The 18355-nt window shown below is 48.2% G+C and overlaps 1 protein-coding gene across 3 annotated transcripts; it reads left to right on the top strand.

The window, feature by feature from the left end:
• Positions 1-1210: 1210 nt before the first annotated feature.
• On the top strand, positions 1211-17686 carry uimc1 (ubiquitin interaction motif containing 1). 3 transcript variants are annotated; one of them, XM_079248040.1, is made up of 23 exons: positions 1211-1345; positions 1513-1611; positions 2819-2931; positions 3010-3088; positions 3165-3283; positions 4552-4708; positions 4780-4931; positions 5023-5625; positions 5898-5946; positions 6029-6123; positions 6197-6303; positions 7578-7788; positions 7882-7986; positions 8077-8132; positions 8213-8388; positions 12379-12434; positions 12588-12699; positions 12776-13057; positions 15212-15290; positions 15363-15465; positions 15537-15585; positions 17149-17182; positions 17271-17686. In XM_079248040.1, exons 2-23 carry the CDS (start codon positions 1557-1559, stop codon positions 17446-17448), a joined length of 2970 nt encoding a protein of 989 aa, XP_079104166.1. In that variant the 5' UTR covers positions 1211-1345; positions 1513-1556; the 3' UTR covers positions 17449-17686. The 3 variants fall into 3 exon arrangements, with proteins under 3 accessions (XP_079104166.1, XP_079104168.1, XP_079104167.1); XM_079248041.1 differs by having other exon boundaries at positions 1227-1424; XM_079248042.1 differs by lacking the exon at positions 15537-15585 and having other exon boundaries at positions 17271-17424.
• Positions 17687-18355: the final 669 nt, after the last annotated feature.

The following is an 18355-nucleotide window of genomic DNA, read 5'->3' as shown; positions in this document are numbered from 1 at the left end:
CCTGGAGCGAGCATGGGAGTTTGCCCAACCAGTCTACATGTGCTTTGTGGACCTGGAAAAGGCATTCGACCGTGTCCCCCGGGGGCACCTGTGGGGGATACTCCGGGAGTATGGGGTACCGGACCCCTTGAACAAGCTGTCCGGTCCCTGTACGGCAGGTGCCAGAGCTTGGTCCACATTGCCGGTAGTAAATCAGATTAATTTCCGGTGAGGGTTGGACTCCATCAAGGCTGTCCTTTATCACCGATTCTGTTCATAACTTATATGGACAGAATTTCTAGGCGCAGCCGAGGTGTTGAGGGGATCCGGCTGGATGGCTTCAGGATTGGGTCCCTGCTTTTGCAGATGACGTGGTCCTGTTGGCTTCATCTGGTCGTGATCTCCAGCTCTCACTTGAGCGATTCGCAGCCGAGTGTGAAGCAGCTGGGATAGGAATCAGCAACTGCAAATCTGAGACCATGGTCCTCAGCTGGAATAGGGTGGATTACCCTGGACGGCTCCCTGGTGAGGTGTTCCAGGCACGTCCCTCTGGGAGGAGACCACTGGGAAGACCCAGAAAACCTTGGAAGGATGATATCTCTCGGCTGGCCTGAGAATGCCTTGAGATCTCCCCGTAGAGTTGGCAAATTTGACTGGGGAGAGGGAAGTCTGGGCTTCACTGCTTAGGCTGCTGCCCTCGCGCCCTGACCCCAGATAAGCGGCAGAAGATGGATGGATGGCCTGTGAAGACAGCATGGAAAACGTTCCTTACGTCCTAATTTCTGGTGACGGTCCGTGAAGGCAGCATGAAAGACGTTACTTACGTTCTAATTTCTGTTGAGGGTCCGTGAAGGCAGCATGAAAGACGTTCCTTACGTCCAAATTTCTGTTAACGATCCGTGAAGGCAGCATGAAAGACATTCCTTACGTTCTAATTTCTGTTGACGGTCCGTGAAGGCACCATAAAAGACGTTCCTTACGTACTAATTTCTCTGAAGGGTCCGTGAAGGCAGCATGAAAGACGTCCCTTATGTTCTAATTTCTGTTGACGGTCCATGAAGGCAGCATGACAAACTTCCCTTACGTAATAATTTTTCTCGCGGTTCCGTAAAGGCAGCATGAAAGACGTTACTTACGTCCTCATTTCTATTGACGGTCCGTGAAGGCAGCATGAAAAACGTTACTTACGTCCTAATCACGTGATTGCGCAGACAGAAACAAACATGGCGCCGCGAAAGTGAGGAAAAGTGTGCTGTTTGTGTTTTAATGCTGATTTTTGTCCATTTTGTAGCTGGTTTTCTTCCTATAAGTACAACTAAAGGAGTAAAGAGTTCGTGTGATTGTTAAACTTCACTTTTGATGAAAGGTAAAACAGAAACTACTCACTCTTCCGGCGCAGTCAGTTTTGTTTCCATATCAACCGATGTGCGCGCGCAGTGTCAGCTGTGAGTGACTTTCTGGACATGATGGGATGTTTTCTGGACATGATGGGATGTTTTCTGGACATGATGGGATGTTTTCTGGATGTTTCAGGCTGAGGTTACTTCAGGGTCCCGACACGCTGAACTGGAGGACAGATGAGAGGAAGAGGAGGGCGCTCTTCTTCCTCTTCTTCTTCTGCATCATTATCAGGTAACTGCTGCTGTTGCGCGTGGGAATAAATCAGGTTTCCTCTGTGATTTTATTTTCCTGTCACAGCTGGTGTCATTGAATGCAACAGATAAGTTGGGATCAGCAAGGGGTGGATATGTAAACATCCTGCTGAGTAGAAAAGTCACACACACTGTTAAAATAAAAGATGTATTCACTTAAAAAATCTGGTTCTCGCTTTTATTTCCAGCAGACAGGTGTAGTTTAACAGTCTACTTGCAGGCTGCAGGTGAACCGTAACGCTGCTGCTCAAGTCCTCGCCAACACCAGGAAGGTGGATCACATCACTTCTGTTCAGGAGTCTTCAAACTGACTCACTGTTCAGCAGGGAAGCTGAATCCTGAAGCCTCCAGGCCGTGTGGATCTGAACCCTCCAGGCAACGTGGATCTGAACCCTCCAGGCAACATGGATCTGAAGCCTCCAGGCAACGTGGATCTGAAGCCTCCAGGCAACGTGGATCTGAAGCCTCCAGGCAACGTGGATCTGAACCCTCCAGGCCGTGTGGATCTGAACCCTCCAGGCCGTGTGGATCTGAACCCTCCAGGCCGTGTGGATCTGAACCCTCCAGGCCGTGTGGATCTGAACCCTCCAGGCCGTGTGGATCTGAACCCTCCAGGCCGTGTGGATCTGAAGCCTCCAGGCCGTGTGGATCTGAAGCCTCCAGGCAGCGTGGATCTGAACCCTCCAGGCCGTGTGGATCTGAAGCCTCCAGGCCGTGTGGATCTGAAGCCTCCAGGCAGCGTGGATCTGAACCCTCCAGGCAACGTGGATATGAACCCTCCAGACAACGTGGATCTGAAGCCTCCAGGCAATGTGGATCTGAAGCCTCCAGGCAGCGTGGATCAGGCTTGGTTCTGCTTCAGAGTTTGGACCAGCAGCTGTCTCTGACAAACTAATCTCTGTTTTAGCTGAAAAAGTGCTTTAGAAACGGTTTGGTTGATTGATTGAGGTATGGTAGCAAATTTGTTGCCTGTTAGCGGTGTTTAGGACCCAGAGTTAAGTCATCTGACTTGTTTCAACTCAGAAGGACATCCAGGTTTTTCTAACTGGAACGTAGGACTGGAAGAGTAGGACTGGAATGGGTGGAAGCTCTGGAGTTCCAGTGTGAGCTCTGAGACGATCCAGACACGATGATGGAGGACAAAACGGTAAACAGAGATAAAGTTCTTCTGCGTTTCTGTTGTTCAGGTTCTCAGCAGCAGCGGGGCGGGATGGCTCTGAGGAGGCAGCCAATCAGGAACGTCTCCTCTGACAGCCAGTGTTTGGATGAAGATGAAGCTGCTGCTGACAGAGAGGACGGGGTGAAGACGGGGAACCGGGCCAGAATCAGACCAGTCCTGGGTCTAATCTGTGGACTGACATGTTGCCTGTCCTTGCAGGAGGAGTTCTCATCGTTACTTCTGACGACGAGGAGAGAGAAACGATGGCGAGAGAGGGAAGACAAGTCCAAACCCAAAGGTAACGACTCGCCCACGAAGCTGCGAACGACCGGATGTCAGAATCGGTGTGATGAAACGCTGCTGCTGTTGTTCAGACATGACGGAGGAGGAGATGATGGACCTGGCTCTGCGTCTGAGCGAACAGGAAGCCAGCGTCTCGGCGCTTCGGCGGCAGCAAGAGGAGGAGGCGGTGATGAAAGCCATCCAGGAGAGCGTGAGTAGCATAGACTGTTTATAAAAGATGGGCGGAGCCTCCGTGACGTCCCCCGTAGGTTTCTTAAGAGCTGAATTGAAGCTCGGTGGGCGGTTCCTACCATCACCATCTTGGCAGGGGCATGCGTGTCGTCTCGCCCGGAAAATACAAATATGGACAAAGAGGTGGAGCTGAGAGGGGGGCTGTGAGCGTCATGGTGGATGATTGACATCAAGCGAACTCCGAGCTTTCTGTAGCTAAGAGCTAACCGAGCTAACCCGGAGATAACAGGAGCTAACCAGCTAACGGAGGTAAGCGGGCTAAAGCTCTGTTTCGCAGCCCCTAGTGGATGAAGGGGGAACTGCAGTTTTTATGCACTTCTGCATCGGCTTCACTTTTAACCGCCGGAGGCTCCATCCATCTTTCATAAACGGTCTATGGTGAATGGGGAGGAGGTGAAGGAGGGCGACCTGGCTGCGTCTCTGGTGACTCGGTATCAGCGTGTCTCCTGTAAATGTAGAAGGAGTTCTTGTCCTGGTCCTGAAACTGTGAACCGGCTCTACAGGGTGTCCAAAGTGGGTCGTCGAGGGCCGCCGTCCTGCAGCTCGTAGACGTTGCGGGTCAACGTGACAGATTGTTAACAGGACATCAGGAAGACAACTAAAACCTGCAGGATCGCGGCTCTCAAGGACCAGACCTGGACCCAGGGGGGTTTGTGGGAGTTTACTGGTCTACATGTGATCTGTGGACTTACTGTGTTTGACCAAGACCATCTGGTCCCTGTTGGACCAGTACCAGAGCTCAGTCCGCATTGCCGGCCGTAAGTCGGATCTGGTTCCAGTGACGGTCGAACTCCTCCAGCGCTGTCTCTCATCACGGCTCTGTTCAGAACTCTTCAGGACCGTTTCCTGGATCAGCTGGGCTGTTGAGGTGATCTGGATCAGGATCAGGATACTTTGTGCAGATGATGTAGCGCTCTCAGCTCTGTTGGGTTGTGTCCCGCTGGGAGGCGACGCAGGGGAGACCCAGGACGTGTTGGAAGAGGGACGTCTGGGCCTTCTGGATCTCTAACCTGGATCCTGGATGTCGGGTTTTCACGTTTCCCGCCGTTCCTGACAGATTTCCCAGTTGTAGCAACGTCTGAGCAGAGACATGAAACCTTTAGTGTGACTCGTAGATCCACAACACAGCAAGCTTCTTATTGTCCACAGGGACTTTTAACCGTTTTTACTCGTCGTTTAAATCAGAAAAACTCCTGAAGCTGGAAATAAACTTTTTTTCTGTCGCAGATGGTCGAACAGACGCAGCCGGGTGGAACTCCGCAGGCCGACTCGCCGCTCAGACTCGGCTCCCGACGGAAACTCTTGTACCCGAACGGGACTAAGCCGTTGGCCGGCGGTGACAAGGAGGAGGATGGCTGTGTGTCGGAGACACGTCTGAACTCCGGTAAGTTCACCTGCGCTAGGTCCTGAAACAGTTGTCGTCGTTCGGCTTCCAAACACGCAGTTTCCTTCCAGCCGCCGACGGAGCCGGAGACGGATATCCCAACTGGAGCAAGAAGCGGAAAAGAAAAGCCAGAAGTCCTCTGCAGGAGATGCCGGACTGGACCCAGACTCAGGTTTCACCCAGCAGATCCGGGTCTTCCTCGCTCTGCCTGGACTCCCCGCAGGTCCGTCAGGTCCACTTGGCACCATGTTGGCGTTGACAGACACGTGGACGAGTTTGTCTTCATCTGAGTCTGTTTTCTGTTGCTGAAGCAGAGCTCCGACTCGACCCAGATCGAGGACTCGCAGCTGCAGATGTCCCCCGTCTTCCCGCTGACCGGCTGCAGAGCTCTGGTACAGGTGGACCGGCTGGACCAGGACCTGGTGGAAACCTGCAGGAACTCGGGCTTTGTGCTGTGCTCTGAGGACAGTTGGACCTCGCCTGAAAAGTCCACTCAGCCGAAGAGCCCAACGTTTCCCCAGAGCGGCCCATCGCGGCCCAAAAGTCCCGTTTTTATAGACATGGACCAGGACGGCGGCGGAGACCTGGACCTGAACCCTCAGCTCGCCCACAGTCCTGTAAACTCTCCATGTGCCTCCAGACTCCATGCCTCACAGGTCCACTTCTCTTCTCTGGAGACTTTGAGCCCCTCTGTTATGTCTGGTTCCTGCCGGCCCAGCAGCCCCGTGTTCCCTAAGAGCCCCGCTCCCTCCAACAAACCCCCCCTCTCAGATCAGGTAGCGGTCCCCGGCAGTCCTGACCGAGGACAGACAGAGCCGGGTCAGGAACCGTCTACAAGTCCGCCGCTCGGCCTGACATCTCAGCGGAGGACGGACACTGATGTTCTGATGTCTGCGGGTCCATCAGACCACAGGAAGGTGAGTTCAGGTGCTGGGGAGCCACAATCTGGCTCTTCTGTGAGACGGATGTTTAAAATAATCTGGTTTTTAAATGAACTTCAGACCAGAAACTTAGTCTGCTTTTTATGGAACAAAACCTGAACGGAAAGCAGGACCAGGTGCGAGTCTGAAACTGGTTTCATGTTGATTTGTGTCCCTCTCATTCCCTCCCGGTGACCGGGTCATCGGTACTGGTCCCTTCTCTTTGGTTTTATCACACTGTGTATCGTCTTTTCCTTCCTTCGGTGAAGAACACGAGGTCTGATGGTCTGAAGACAGCCATGGCTTTACCGGAGTCAGGTACGGTGACTTCGCTCTGCTCTGTTTGCTTCTTCTTTGTCAACAGTTTGCTTTGTTTACTCCAGTGTTTCTGCTTCTTCAGAGGAGCTGAGGGACAAACCCACAGACTGGAGCTGTGCTGAGACGGAGCTGACAAGCGACATGACACTGGTCTGGTCGGACGAGGACGACGTCGTGGTAGGAACCTCACACACTCTGACGGCTTCATCAGGAAACTACCACGTGTTTAACAGGTTTCCTGTCCGTGTAGCCGGTGGGTTCTCCCAGCCCCGTCTTCCCAGGAGAGCAGCACCTTCATCGGGCAGAGATCCAGTCAGCCTCCCAGAGCCAACCGGCTGCAGAACCAGCCGCCTGCAGGTACAGACACCACATCTCCTACCAGCCTGAAACCTGGTCTGTCTGTGTTCTAAAGCCACAGAACGAGGAGACGTCACAGATGTTCTTGCAGATTTATCGTCAGAAATATAATCCCGATTATTCTGCGTTGAAATCCCAACAATATAACCGGGTGAAACCGCACAAACACTCCTTACTGGTCCCAACGTGGCTGATCATGGTTCCCAACGTGGGACCTACAAGCCCCACACTGAGCCGTGTGGAACTCCTCGTCAGGATGAACATTAGGGACCTCCACACCAAGCCATGGGGAACTCCTCGTTAGGATGCTGAACATTAGATACCCCCACACCGAGCCGTGGGGAACTCCTCGTTAGGATACTGAACATTAGGAACCCCCACACCGAGCCGTGGGGAACTCCTCGTTAGGATACTGAACATTAGGAACCCCCACACCGAGCCGTGGGGAACTCCTCGTTAGGATACTGAACATTAGGAACCCCCACACCGAGCCGTGGGGAACTCCTCGTTAGGATACTGAACATTAGGAACCCCCACACTGTGCCGTGGGGAACTCCTTGTTAGGATACTGAACATTAGGAACCCCCACACCGAGCCATGAAGAACTCCTCGTTAAGATGCTGAACATTGGGGACCCCCACACCGAGCCGTGGGGAACTCCACGTCAGGATACTGAACATTAGGAACCCCCACACCGAGCCGTGGGGAACTCCTTGTTAGGATACTTAACATTAGGAACCCCCACACCGAGCCGTGAAGAACTCCTCGTTAAGATGCTGAACATTGGGGACCCCCACACCGAGCCGTGGGGAACTCCACGTTAGGATACTGAACATTAGGAACCCCCACACCGTGCCGTGGGGAGCTCCACGTTAGGATACTGAACATTAGGAACCCCCACACCGTGCCGTGGGGAACTCCACGTTAGGATACTGAACATTAGGAACCCCCACACCGAGCCGTGGGGAACTCCACGTTAGAATACTGAACATTAGGAACCCCCACACCGTGCCGTGGGGAACTCCTTGTTAGGATACTGAACATTAGGAACTCCCACACCGAGCCGTTGGGAACTCCTCGTCAGGATTAACATTAGGGACCCCCACACCGTGCCGTGGGGAACTCCTTGTTAGGATACTGAACATTAGGAACTCCCACACCGAGCCGTTGGGAACTCCTCGTCAGGATTAACATTAGGGACCCCCACACCGAGGGAACCCTGCGTCTCATCTTCAGGTCTGTAGTTAGCCGTTGACATGACGTCTCTCTTTCAGTGGAGATCCGAGCAGCTCCGACAAACTCGCTCCACCTGGAAGTTCTTCCTCCTCTGCGTCCACCAGACGGCAGGGTCAGCGAGACCCGACCCGGGAGGCGGTCGACATGGTGCCACCCCCACCAGAGGGGCTTTCCGGCGGGCAGGCGGTGCACTACTACTGGGGGGTTCCCTTCTGTCCGCGAGGCTTGGACCCGGACACATACACACAGGTGACCCAGACTCGGTCCAGATCTGATGGTTTACAGTCTGATTGGATGAAAAGTGCTGAAAGTTTTTTTTGCGGATGTTTTGGTGGCTCGTAGGTGATCATGGCTCAGATGGAGATTTATGAGAAGAGTCTGAAGCAGGCTCAGAGATGTCTGCTGAGAAAGGCTGAGTGGGGGGAGGCGGTCCTGCCGCAGCCGGAGGTGATGTCATGGCTTCATCGTGACCATTGTCAGGGTGTTAACAACACATCTGATGTGGAACATTAAAAACGTTATCCTTTTTCCTCTCAGAAATGCCCGTCACCGGAGGTCCCAGCTGGCTCCCCTCAACATCACGCTCCTCAGAGGTAGAAAACCTTCATCGCTTTTAAATTCAGACGTCCACAAGTATTTTCTGAATTGTTGCTGTGACCTGGTGACTTTTCAGGAGAGGCCTCCGACTGAGAGGCAGGAAAGCAAAGGAAGCAGCTGATTCACAGCCGGCCGAGGCAGAGGAGGGAGAAGATAGAGATGATGAAGAGGAGCTGCAACAAGAACAGGAAAAAGAGAAGGATGAGGGCGATGAGCAGCAGATGAAGACTGATGACTGTGAAGTTTGTCCAGGTAGTCATGGCCGCTTTATAACTTAAATGTTGGAACAACTTGATGGGCTGTGACAAAGCTGGGTTTTAGATGAGTTACAACCGACTTAAAGTCAACTAAAAGTGAAGTTAAAGTCTAGTTCCAGTCGAGTTTAAGTCTAGTTCCAGTCGAGTTTAAGTCTAGTTCCAGTCGAGTTAAACTCTAGTTCCAGTCGAGTTAAACTCTAGTTCCTGTCAAGTTAAAGTCTAGTTCCAGTTGAGTTAAAGTCTAGTTCCAGTCGAGTTTAAGTCTAGTTCCAGTCGAGTTTAAGTCTAGTTCCAGTCGAGTTAAACTCTAGTTCCAGTCGAGTTAAACTCTAGTTCCAGTCGAGTTAAAGTCTAGTTCCAGTCGAGTTTAAGTCTAGTTCCAGTCGAGTTACACTCTAGTTCCAGTCGAGTTAAAGTCTAGTTCCAGTTGAGTTAAAGTCTAGTTCCAGTCGAGTTAAAGTCTAGTTCCAGTCGAGTTAAACTCTAGTTCCTGTCAAGTTAAAGTCTAGTTCCAGTTGAGTTAAACTCTAGTTCCAGTTGAGTTCAAGTCTAGTTCCAGTTGAGTTCAAGTCTAGTTCCTGTCGAGTTAAAGTCTAGTTCCTGTCGAGTTAAAGTCTAGTTCCAGTTGAGTTAAACTCTAGTTCCAGTTGAGTTCAAGTCTAGTTCCAGTTGAGTTAAATTCTAGTTCCAGTTGAGTTAAAGTCTAGTTCCAGTTGAGTTAAACTCTAGTTCCTGTCAAGTTGAAGTCTAGTTCCAGTTGAGTTCAAGTCTAGTTCCAGTTGAGTTAAATTCTAGTTCCAGTTGAGTTAAAGTCTAGTTCCAGTTGAGTTAAACTCTAGTTCCAGTCAAGTTAAAGCCTAGTTCCAGTTGAGTTAAACTCTAGTTCCAGTCAAGTTTAAGTCTAGTTCCAGTTGAGTTTAAGTCTAGTTCCAGTCAAGTTAAAGTCTAGTTCCTGTCAAGTTAAAGTCTAGTTCCAGTTGAGTTAAAGTCTAGTTCCAGTTGAGTTAAAGTCTAGTTCCAGTCAAGTTAAAGTCTAGTTCCAGTCAAGTTAAAGTCTAGTTCCAGTCGAGTTAAAGTCTAGTTCCAGTCAAGTTAAAGTCTAGTTCCTGTCAAGTTAAAGTCTAGTTCCAGTCAAGTTAAAGTCTAGTTCCTGTCAAGTTAAAGTCTAGTTCCAGTTGAGTTAAAGTCTAGTTCCTGTCGAGTTAAAGTCTAGTTCCTGTCAAGTTAAACTCTAGTTCCAGTCAAGTTAAAGCCTAGTTCTAGTTGAGTTAAACTCTAGTTCCAGTCGAGTTAAACTCTAGTTCCAGTCGAGTTAAAGTCTAGTTCCAGTTGAGTTAAAGTCTAGTTCCAGTCGAGTTAAAGTCTAGTTCCAGTCGAGTTAAACTCTAGTTCCTGTCAAGTTAAAGTCTAGTTCCAGTTGAGTTAAACTCTAGTTCCAGTTGAGTTCAAGTCTAGTTCCAGTTGAGTTAAAGTCTAGTTCCAGTCGAGTTAAAGTCTAGTTCCAGTTGAGTTAAACTCTAGTTCCAGTTGAGTTCAAGTCTAGTTCCAGTTGAGTTAAATTCTAGTTCCAGTTGAGTTAAAGTCTAGTTCCAGTTGAGTTAAACTCTAGTTCCTGTCAAGTTAAAGTCTAGTTCCAGTTGAGTTCAAGTCTAGTTCCAGTTGAGTTAAATTCTAGTTCCAGTTGAGTTAAAGTCTAGTTCCAGTTGAGTTAAACTCTAGTTCCAGTCAAGTTTAAGTCTAGTTCCAGTTGAGTTAAAGTCTAGTTCCAGTCAAGTTAAAGCCTAGTTCCAGTTGAGTTAAACTCTAGTTCCAGTCAAGTTTAAGTCTAGTTCCAGTTGAGTTTAAGTCTAGTTCCAGTCAAGTTAAAGTCTAGTTCCTGTCAAGTTAAAGTCTAGTTCCAGTTGAGTTAAAGTCTAGTTCCTGTCGAGTTAAAGTCTAGTTCCTGTCAAGTTAAACTCTAGTTCCAGTCAAGTTAAAGCCTAGTTCTAGTTGAGTTAAACTCTAGTTCCAGTCAAGTTTAAGTCTAGTTCCAGTTGAGTTAAAGTCTAGTTCCAGTTGAGTTAAAGTCTAGTTCCAGTCAAGTTAAAGTCTAGTTCCTGTCAAGTTAAAGTCTAGTTCCAGTTGAGTTAAAGTCTAGTTCCTGTCAAGTTAAAGTCTAGTTCCAGTTGAGTTAAAGTCTAGTTCCAGTCAAGTTAAAGTCTAGTTCCAGTCGAGTTAAAGTCTAGTTCCAGTCAAGTTAAAGTCTAGTTCCTGTCAAGTTAAAGTCTAGTTCCAGTTGAGTTAAACTCTAGTTCCAGTCAAGTTTAAGTCTAGTTCCAGTTGAGTTTAAGTCTAGTTCCAGTCAAGTTAAAGTCTAGTTCCTGTCAAGTTAAAGTCTAGTTCCAGTTGAGTTAAAGTCTAGTTCCTGTCGAGTTAAAGTCTAGTTCCTGTCAAGTTAAACTCTAGTTCCAGTCAAGTTAAAGCCTAGTTCTAGTTGAGTTAAACTCTAGTTCCAGTCAAGTTTAAGTCTAGTTCCAGTTGAGTTAAAGTCTAGTTCCAGTTGAGTTAAAGTCTAGTTCCAGTCAAGTTAAAGTCTAGTTCCTGTCAAGTTAAAGTCTAGTTCCAGTTGAGTTAAAGTCTAGTTCCTGTCAAGTTAAAGTCTAGTTCCAGTTGAGTTAAAGTCTAGTTCCAGTCAAGTTAAAGTCTAGTTCCAGTCGAGTTAAAGTCTAGTTCCAGTCAAGTTAAAGTCTAGTTCCTGTCAAGTTAAAGTCTAGTTCCAGTTGAGTTAAAGTCTAGTTCCAGTTGAGTTAAAGTCTAGTTCCAGTCAAGTTAAAGTCTAGTTCCAGTCAAGTTAAAGTCTAGTTCCAGTCAAGTTAAAGTCTAGTTCCTGTCAAGTTAAAGTCTAGTTCCAGTTGAGTTAAAGTCTAGTTCCAGTTGAGTTAAAGTCTAGTTCCAGTCAAGTTAAACTCTAGTTCCAGTTGAGTTAAAGTCTAGTTCCAGTCAAGTTAAAGTCTAGTTCCTGTCAAGTTAAAGTCTAGTTCCAGTTGAGTTAAAGTCTAGTTCCAGTTGAGTTAAAGTCTAGTTCCAGTCAAGTTAAAGTCTAGTTCCTGTCAAGTTAAAGTCTAGTTCCAGTTGAGTTAAAGTCTAGTTCCAGTCAAGTTTAAGTCTAGTTCCAGTTGAGTTAAAGTCTAGTTCCAGTCAAGTTAAAGTCTAGTTCCAGTTGAGTTAAAGTCTAGTTCCAGTCAAGTTAAAGTCTAATTCCAGTTGAGTTAAAGTCTAGTTCCAGTCAAGTTTAAGTCTAGTTCCAGTTGAGTTAAAGTCTAGTTCCAGTCAAGTTAAAGTCTAGTTCCAGTCAAGTTAAAGTCTAGTTCCAGTTGAGTTAAAGTCTAGTTCCTGTCAAGTTAAAGTCTAGTTCCTGTCAAGTTAAAGTCTAATTCCAGTCAAGTTAAAGTCTAGTTCCAGTTGAGTTAAAGTCTAGTTCCTGTCAAGTTAAAGTCTAGTTCCAGTCAAGTTAAAGTCTAGTTCCAGTTGAGTTAAAGTCTAGTTCCTGTCAAGTTAAAGTCTAGTTCCTGTCAAGTTAAAGTCTAGTTCCTGTCAAGTTAAAGTCTAGTTCCAGTTGAGTTAAAGTCTAGTTCCTGTCAAGTTAAAGTCTAGTTCCAGTTGAGTTAAAGTCTAGTTCCAGTCAAGTTAAAGTCTAGTTCCAGTCAAGTTAAAGTCTAATTCCAGTCGAGTTAAAGTCTAGTTCCAGTCAAGTTTAAGTCTAGTTCCAGTTGAGTTAAAGTCTAGTTCCAGTCGAGTTAAAGCAGAGTTAAAGTCGACTTAAAGCAGAGTTACAGCCGGAAGCTTCTTCAGATCCAGATTCCATGAGGTCCTGCTGATATGCAGAAGTTCTTCCCTTTCGTCTGACTGACCGGCTGTGTTGAAACGTTTCTGCTGTTTCAGTTTTTGTTTAATGGGATTTTGCTCAGGTTAGCTTATTAACTTCTTTCCCGTGTGTGAACAACAGAGACACAGCTGAGCGACAACGAGGACCTGCTGATGGACGTCCAGACGGAAGCTGAGGTAAGTTCAGAAGCTCAATGTGGAGAATTTGGGGAAAAAAACAAAAGATGAAAACTTTTTGCAGGAGAAGAAATTTAACGGATTGTTTCCTGAAGAACTCGGAGCAAAAACAAAAAGGAGATTTTTGTTTGCTGTGTTCGGATTTCTTTGCAGCCTCCGTGTAAAAGTCCTGAACTGCCTGAGATCGAGATGATTCTCCAGGAGGATTCTCCGGCCGGTGAGGAGCCGCAGGAGCAGGAGCTGCAGGAGGAGGAGGAGGAGGAAGGTGAGGAAGAAGAAAACCTGTGTTTTACCTTCCGGTTCGCTTCAGTTTCAGTAGATTTATTTGTGGCTGTTTTCAGTGGATGAACGAATGGAGATAAAGGTCGGCAGAGTTGATCCTGGAGGACTAAGCGAGGAGGAAACGGGTCCAGACCTGCAGGAGGTGCAGGATGAAGCTCCTCTGAAGTCCACCTCTCCTGAGCCGGAACCAGCCGTCGTCCCTCACAGTCCAAAAGCCTCCATGGACTGCCCCATCTGTCAGACGTCCTTCCCTGTGGGCGAGATCGAGATGCACGCGGCGTACTGCGACGGAGAAGTGGCCGTCGTGGCCGAAAGGAGGCCTCAGAGCAACCGTTTCCAAGGTGATCACTTGTTTACAATACACAAACTTCACAGCAGTTCTGTCAGTGTCTGAGACCTCCGATTGGTGCGCCATCCGCCTCAGACCCGAACTGTTAACAGCCATGATTGAGGGAGAATCCACGTCAGGATAGTCTGGGGGTCTCGGTCCAGTTGGACCATCGTCCAAACGGCTGCTCGCTCAGCGGTGTTGCTCATGGTTGGCCATGACCGATAGAGGAAGTCATCCTGCTTCTGACGGCTCCTCCAGTAAACATGGAGACACGATGGAGTCCTGGTCCGATAGTCCGAGTCCTGGTCCAATGGGCCGAATCCTAGTCCGATGGTCTGAGTCCTGGTCCGATAGTCCGAGTCCTGGTCCGATGGTCCGAGTCCTGGTCCGATGGTCCAAGTCCTGGTCCGATGGTCCAAGTCCTGGTCCGATGGTCCAAGTCCTGGTCCGATGGTCCAAGTCCCGGTCCGATGGTCCAAGTTCTAGTCCGATTGTACGATGGTCCGAGTCCTGGTCCGATGGTCTGAGTCCTGGTCCGATGGTCCGAGTCCTGGTCCGATGGTCCGAGTCCTGGTCCGATGGTCCGAGTCCTGGTCCGATGGTCCGAGTCCTGGTCCGATGGTCCGAGTCCTACTGGCTACCAGCCAGTAAAAATGAAAGAGATTAAATATCTCAGATTGAATATTGGATGTCGGCGGGTCGCTGACTGTTTTCTTCTTTTCTTTCGGGTGAAAACGGCGACTAAACAACTTGAATGTCATTAAATAGAAGAAGGAATAAAAAAACGTGATGAAGGAGGGACCGCCTGGATTTACTGATAATGTGCTAACATGCAGGTCGGGCTGCAGGTTCTGCATACTGTCGGTTTGGTGAGCCTAACGGGTTCTGGTGGGTAAAACGGGTCCCGTGCCGAACTCTGGTCTTAGTTTTCTACGAGATGCTCGTTGTGTTTTTCCTCCTAAATCAACGGTACTTCCTGTCTGGTTTGCAAGCCAGCCGAGACCCCCAGACCCGGTTCTGCTCTATAGTTCGGTTTCTGTTTACACGGCGTTAAACAAACCGTACGAACCCAGAATCGGACCACGGTCTGGTTAAAGCCCACGTGTAAACGTGGACGTGTAAACGTGGACGTGTAAATGTTGACGTGTAAATGTTGACGTGTAAACGTCGACGTGTAAACGTGGACGTGTAAATGTTGACGTGTAAATGTTGACGTGTAAACGTGGACGTGTAAACGTGGACGTGTAAATGTTGACGTGTAAATGTTGACGTGTAAATGTTGACGTGTAAACGTGGACGTGTAAACGTGGACGTGTAAACGTGGACGTGTAAATGTGGACGTGTAAATGTGGACGTGTAAACGTGGACGTGTAAACGTGGACGTGTAAACGTTGACGTGTAAATGTTGACGTGTAAACGTGGACGTGTAAACGTGGACGTGTAAATGTTGACGTGTAAATGTTGACGTGTAAATGTTGACGTGTAAATGTTGACGTGTAAATGTTGACGTGTAAACGTGGACGTGTAAACGTGGACGTGTAAACGTGGACGTGTAAACGTTGACGTGTAAACGTTGACGTGTAAATGTTGACGTGTAAACGTGGACGTGTAAACGTGGACGTGTAAACGTGGACGTGTAAATGTTGACGTGTAAATGTTGACGTGTAAATGTTGACGTGTAAATGTTGACGTGTAAATGTTGACGTGTAAACGTGGACGTGTAAATGTTGACGTGTAAATGTTGACGTGTAAATGTTGACGTGTAAACGTGGACGTGTAAACGTGGACGTGTAAACGTTGACGTGTAAATGTTGACGTGTAAACGTCGACGTGTAAACGTGGACGTGTAAACGTGGACGTGTAAACGTGGACGTGTAAATGTTGACGTGTAAATGTTGACGTGTAAACGTGGACGTGTAAACGTGGACGTGTAAATGTTGACGTGTAAATGTTGACGTGTAAACGTTGACGTGTAAACGTGGACGTGTAAACGTGGACGTGTAAACGTCGACGTGTAAACGTCGACGTGTAAATGTCGACGTGTAAACGTCGACGTGTAAATGTCGACGTGTAAACGTGGACGTGTAAACGTGGACGTGTAAACGTGGACATGTAAATGTTACATCGGATGTAAAACATGATGGTATGAAACCCTCTTCTTCAGAGTCTGTGAAACCTCGGAGGAAGCGGTGGAGGAGAGCGGAGGGAGCCGAGGAACCAGACCGGCCCTCCATCGCCGGCAGGTTGGTAGAAACCAGCTGACACGTAGAAGATGTTCGTCTCTTTCCTGACTGCCTTTTTAAATATGAATCCAGGAACCAGGAGAAGTGTTACATCTGTCAGAAATCTGTTCCTCTGGGAGACTACAAGCGCCACACGGAGCTCTGCATCCAGCGTCGAGCGACCAGACCTGCAGCAGTAAGACAAACACCAGCACACACAGCTTCTCATGTCTTTACCTCCACATGCATGACCTTATGACCTTTCAGAGGGGAACGCTGCTGTCAGCGCTGGAGCGAACGGAGAGCAGGAAGTCAGGTAACGGACGTTTATTTATCACTTCTCGCCACAAAAACGTAGATGGGAAGAAAGAACGAGACAAAGTTTCAGTGATGGCTTTGTGACGGTCTTGCTGCGTAAGCCGACGCTGCGTTAGCCGATGCTGCGTAAGCCGACGCTGCGTTAGCCGACGCTGCGTTAGCCGACGCTGCGTTAGCCGACGCTGCGTAAGCCGTCGCTGCGTTAGCCGACGCTGCGTTAGCCGACGCTGCGTTAGCCCACGCTGCGTTAGCCGACGCTGCGTTAGCCCACGCTGCGTTAGCCGACGCTGCGTTAGCCGACGCTGCGTTAGCCGACGCTGCGTTAGCCGACGCTGCGTAAGCCGACGCTGCGTTAGCCGACGCTGCGTAAGCCGACGCTGCGTTAGCCGTCGCTGCGTTAGCCGACGCTGCGTTAGCCGACGCTGCGTTAGCCGACTCTGCGTTAGCCGACGCTGCGTTAGCCGACGCTGCGTTGGACGATGTTGCCTCAGCTGGCGTTTGGTGATACTTTACGGTGTGTTCAGACCAAACACGTTTTGAGCGTCAAGCGTGTCAGGTTTACATGTAGACAAGACTGTATAGGCGCGTCAAGAAGGTGTCAAGCTTTCTCACAGTGCGAGGTTGATGTTCATTACACGCGGAACGTGCCGCAAAAGCCAGAGATGGAAAATCTGAACTGTGCGGTTCTTGTTGCATTAACAGTGACTGTCACTGCCCTACGACAACGTTCTCCAGCTTTATTTATTAAATAAAACCATGCCATCTACTGCACCGCCATCATTCAGACTGACCAGAAGGAGAGCTCCACCTCCCTCCTCTCTTATTATTATCTCTAATTATTGTTGTTGATGAAAAGGGGCCCTTCAGAAAAAGTTTGGGAACCACTGCTCTAAATGTACAGCCAGAGTCTGTCAGAATATCCACAGGTAAGGAGGATGAAGTGGTGGATTCTATTCACAGAAACATGCCAGAAATCTGCATTTTGACAGGAACTTGTGTTTCATCAGTGTTTATCTGTCAGCAGTGTCTGGACAGATCTTCATCATGCTTCCAGGTTTCGCCACGTTTCCGTCTGGAAACTGAAGCAGCAGATTGATCCAGATTTCAGGAACTGAGCAGTTTTTCCAGATTTAAAAGCTCCTGGTTTTTCCTGTAAAGCTTGATGATGACATCACACACCTTTTCTCAGGTCACCTGTCTGGATCGTTCTGTCGGACGGAGACAGAAGCAGCTTCTCATTCTGACCACCAGATGGCGCCAAACCCCCATTAATTCTGCCGCTCTCGCCGCTCATGTGAAGCGTTTCCCACAGCTGAGGCTGTCACTGTAACCGTCCGCGTGCGGCTTGTTGTGTCTCTGCAGACGATTTCTTCTCTTATTGTTGTAAATAAAGAGTTTTCCAGACAAGACTCCAGCCTCGGCCTTGTCCTCCTTTCAGACTGTGGTCTTGTGGAGATCAACGGGTGCAGTAGAGATGTTTACAGTCAACATCTGGGCCAGATGTTTGGCTGTGTGTTGCAGAATATTTATCTTATAATTTCTGTATTTTACGTTTCTGCAGATGCCGGAGCGTCTGGATCTAAAGTCCCGCCAGAGTAAGACTCTGATTCCCACTCGTGTCTTGTCCCTGTCAGAACTTTGTCCATTCTGATTGTTTTAACACATTTCCATGTCTGACACCAGGGAGGTTATTGATCTGAGGGATGATGATGATGATGATGAAGAGGAGGAGGAGACTGCAGCGTTTAGGATCAGTAACTCTCCAATCAGATCCTTCACCCCCATCTCCGAGGCAACCGACTGCCTTATCAACTTCAAAAAGCACCAGCAAGCCAAGAAGCCGAGCCAAAGACGAAGATGACGATGAAATCGCGAAGATCACGTCACGTCGGCGGAATGTTAAAACTCAGCACCTTCATCCGGACTCCATCCTCTGGATGTTCAGGCAGACAAACGGGAACTGAGCGCTTTAATTAAATGAAAATCTGCAGCGAGGAGCGCTGATGACGACGTTTTTGAGGCCACAAATGTTGACTGATGTCAGACTGTTTTACATCATTCCAGCTGCTTCTCCTGTAGCGTCGCTCTCAAACAACTCACATTAAATGTTTCAGAAAAACACTTTTATCGTCTTTTCCTTTGAAAAACCACGGAACAGACTCGTTTTTCACCCTGTGAAGGGATATTTGTAAAATTTTTCAGGTTGTGTTAAGCGTAGAAAACAATTCTGGTAAAATCTCGTCCCGCCAGATTCCACTTAGAGGAGGATGGCGATACGAAACCTTCATCGCTTTGGAGCAGATGTTTCCGTTTCATTTCAGCTACAAGTCATCCGGAATCATCTTTACATGAAATGAACTGGTCACATGACCCCGACCTCACATCTGCTGACGTATAAATAATAAAATGTGTTTCCGTGAAACTTTTGCGATCAACTTCTTTATCGAACGTCTTTAAAAGGACCTCACAGAAGCGGGAACACTTTGTAGGAACTTCAGAAAGCTTTATTCATATTTACGTGTTTCTGTTACCAGTTTTTATTACTATATTTAGCTTTTGCGCAATTCATAATCTGTGTCTCATTACAGCTAGAATTGCGAAAAAACTAAATATCGCAATAAAATAAACGGTAATGGAAACACCTGCATTTACTGAAATATCGCTAAAACATTTTTACGCTCTCATGAGGTGGTTTTTCAGACGTATCGATATAGAAACATATCGTAAAAGTGTAATGGAAGAATTACACATGTCGTATTTACGTGTTC

Source organism: Telmatherina bonti, assembly GCF_933228915.1.
Source record: "Telmatherina bonti genome assembly, chromosome: 10".
NCBI lineage: Eukaryota > Metazoa > Chordata > Actinopteri > Atheriniformes > Telmatherinidae > Telmatherina > Telmatherina bonti.
This window is presented reverse-complemented; position numbering and strand designations above follow the sequence as displayed.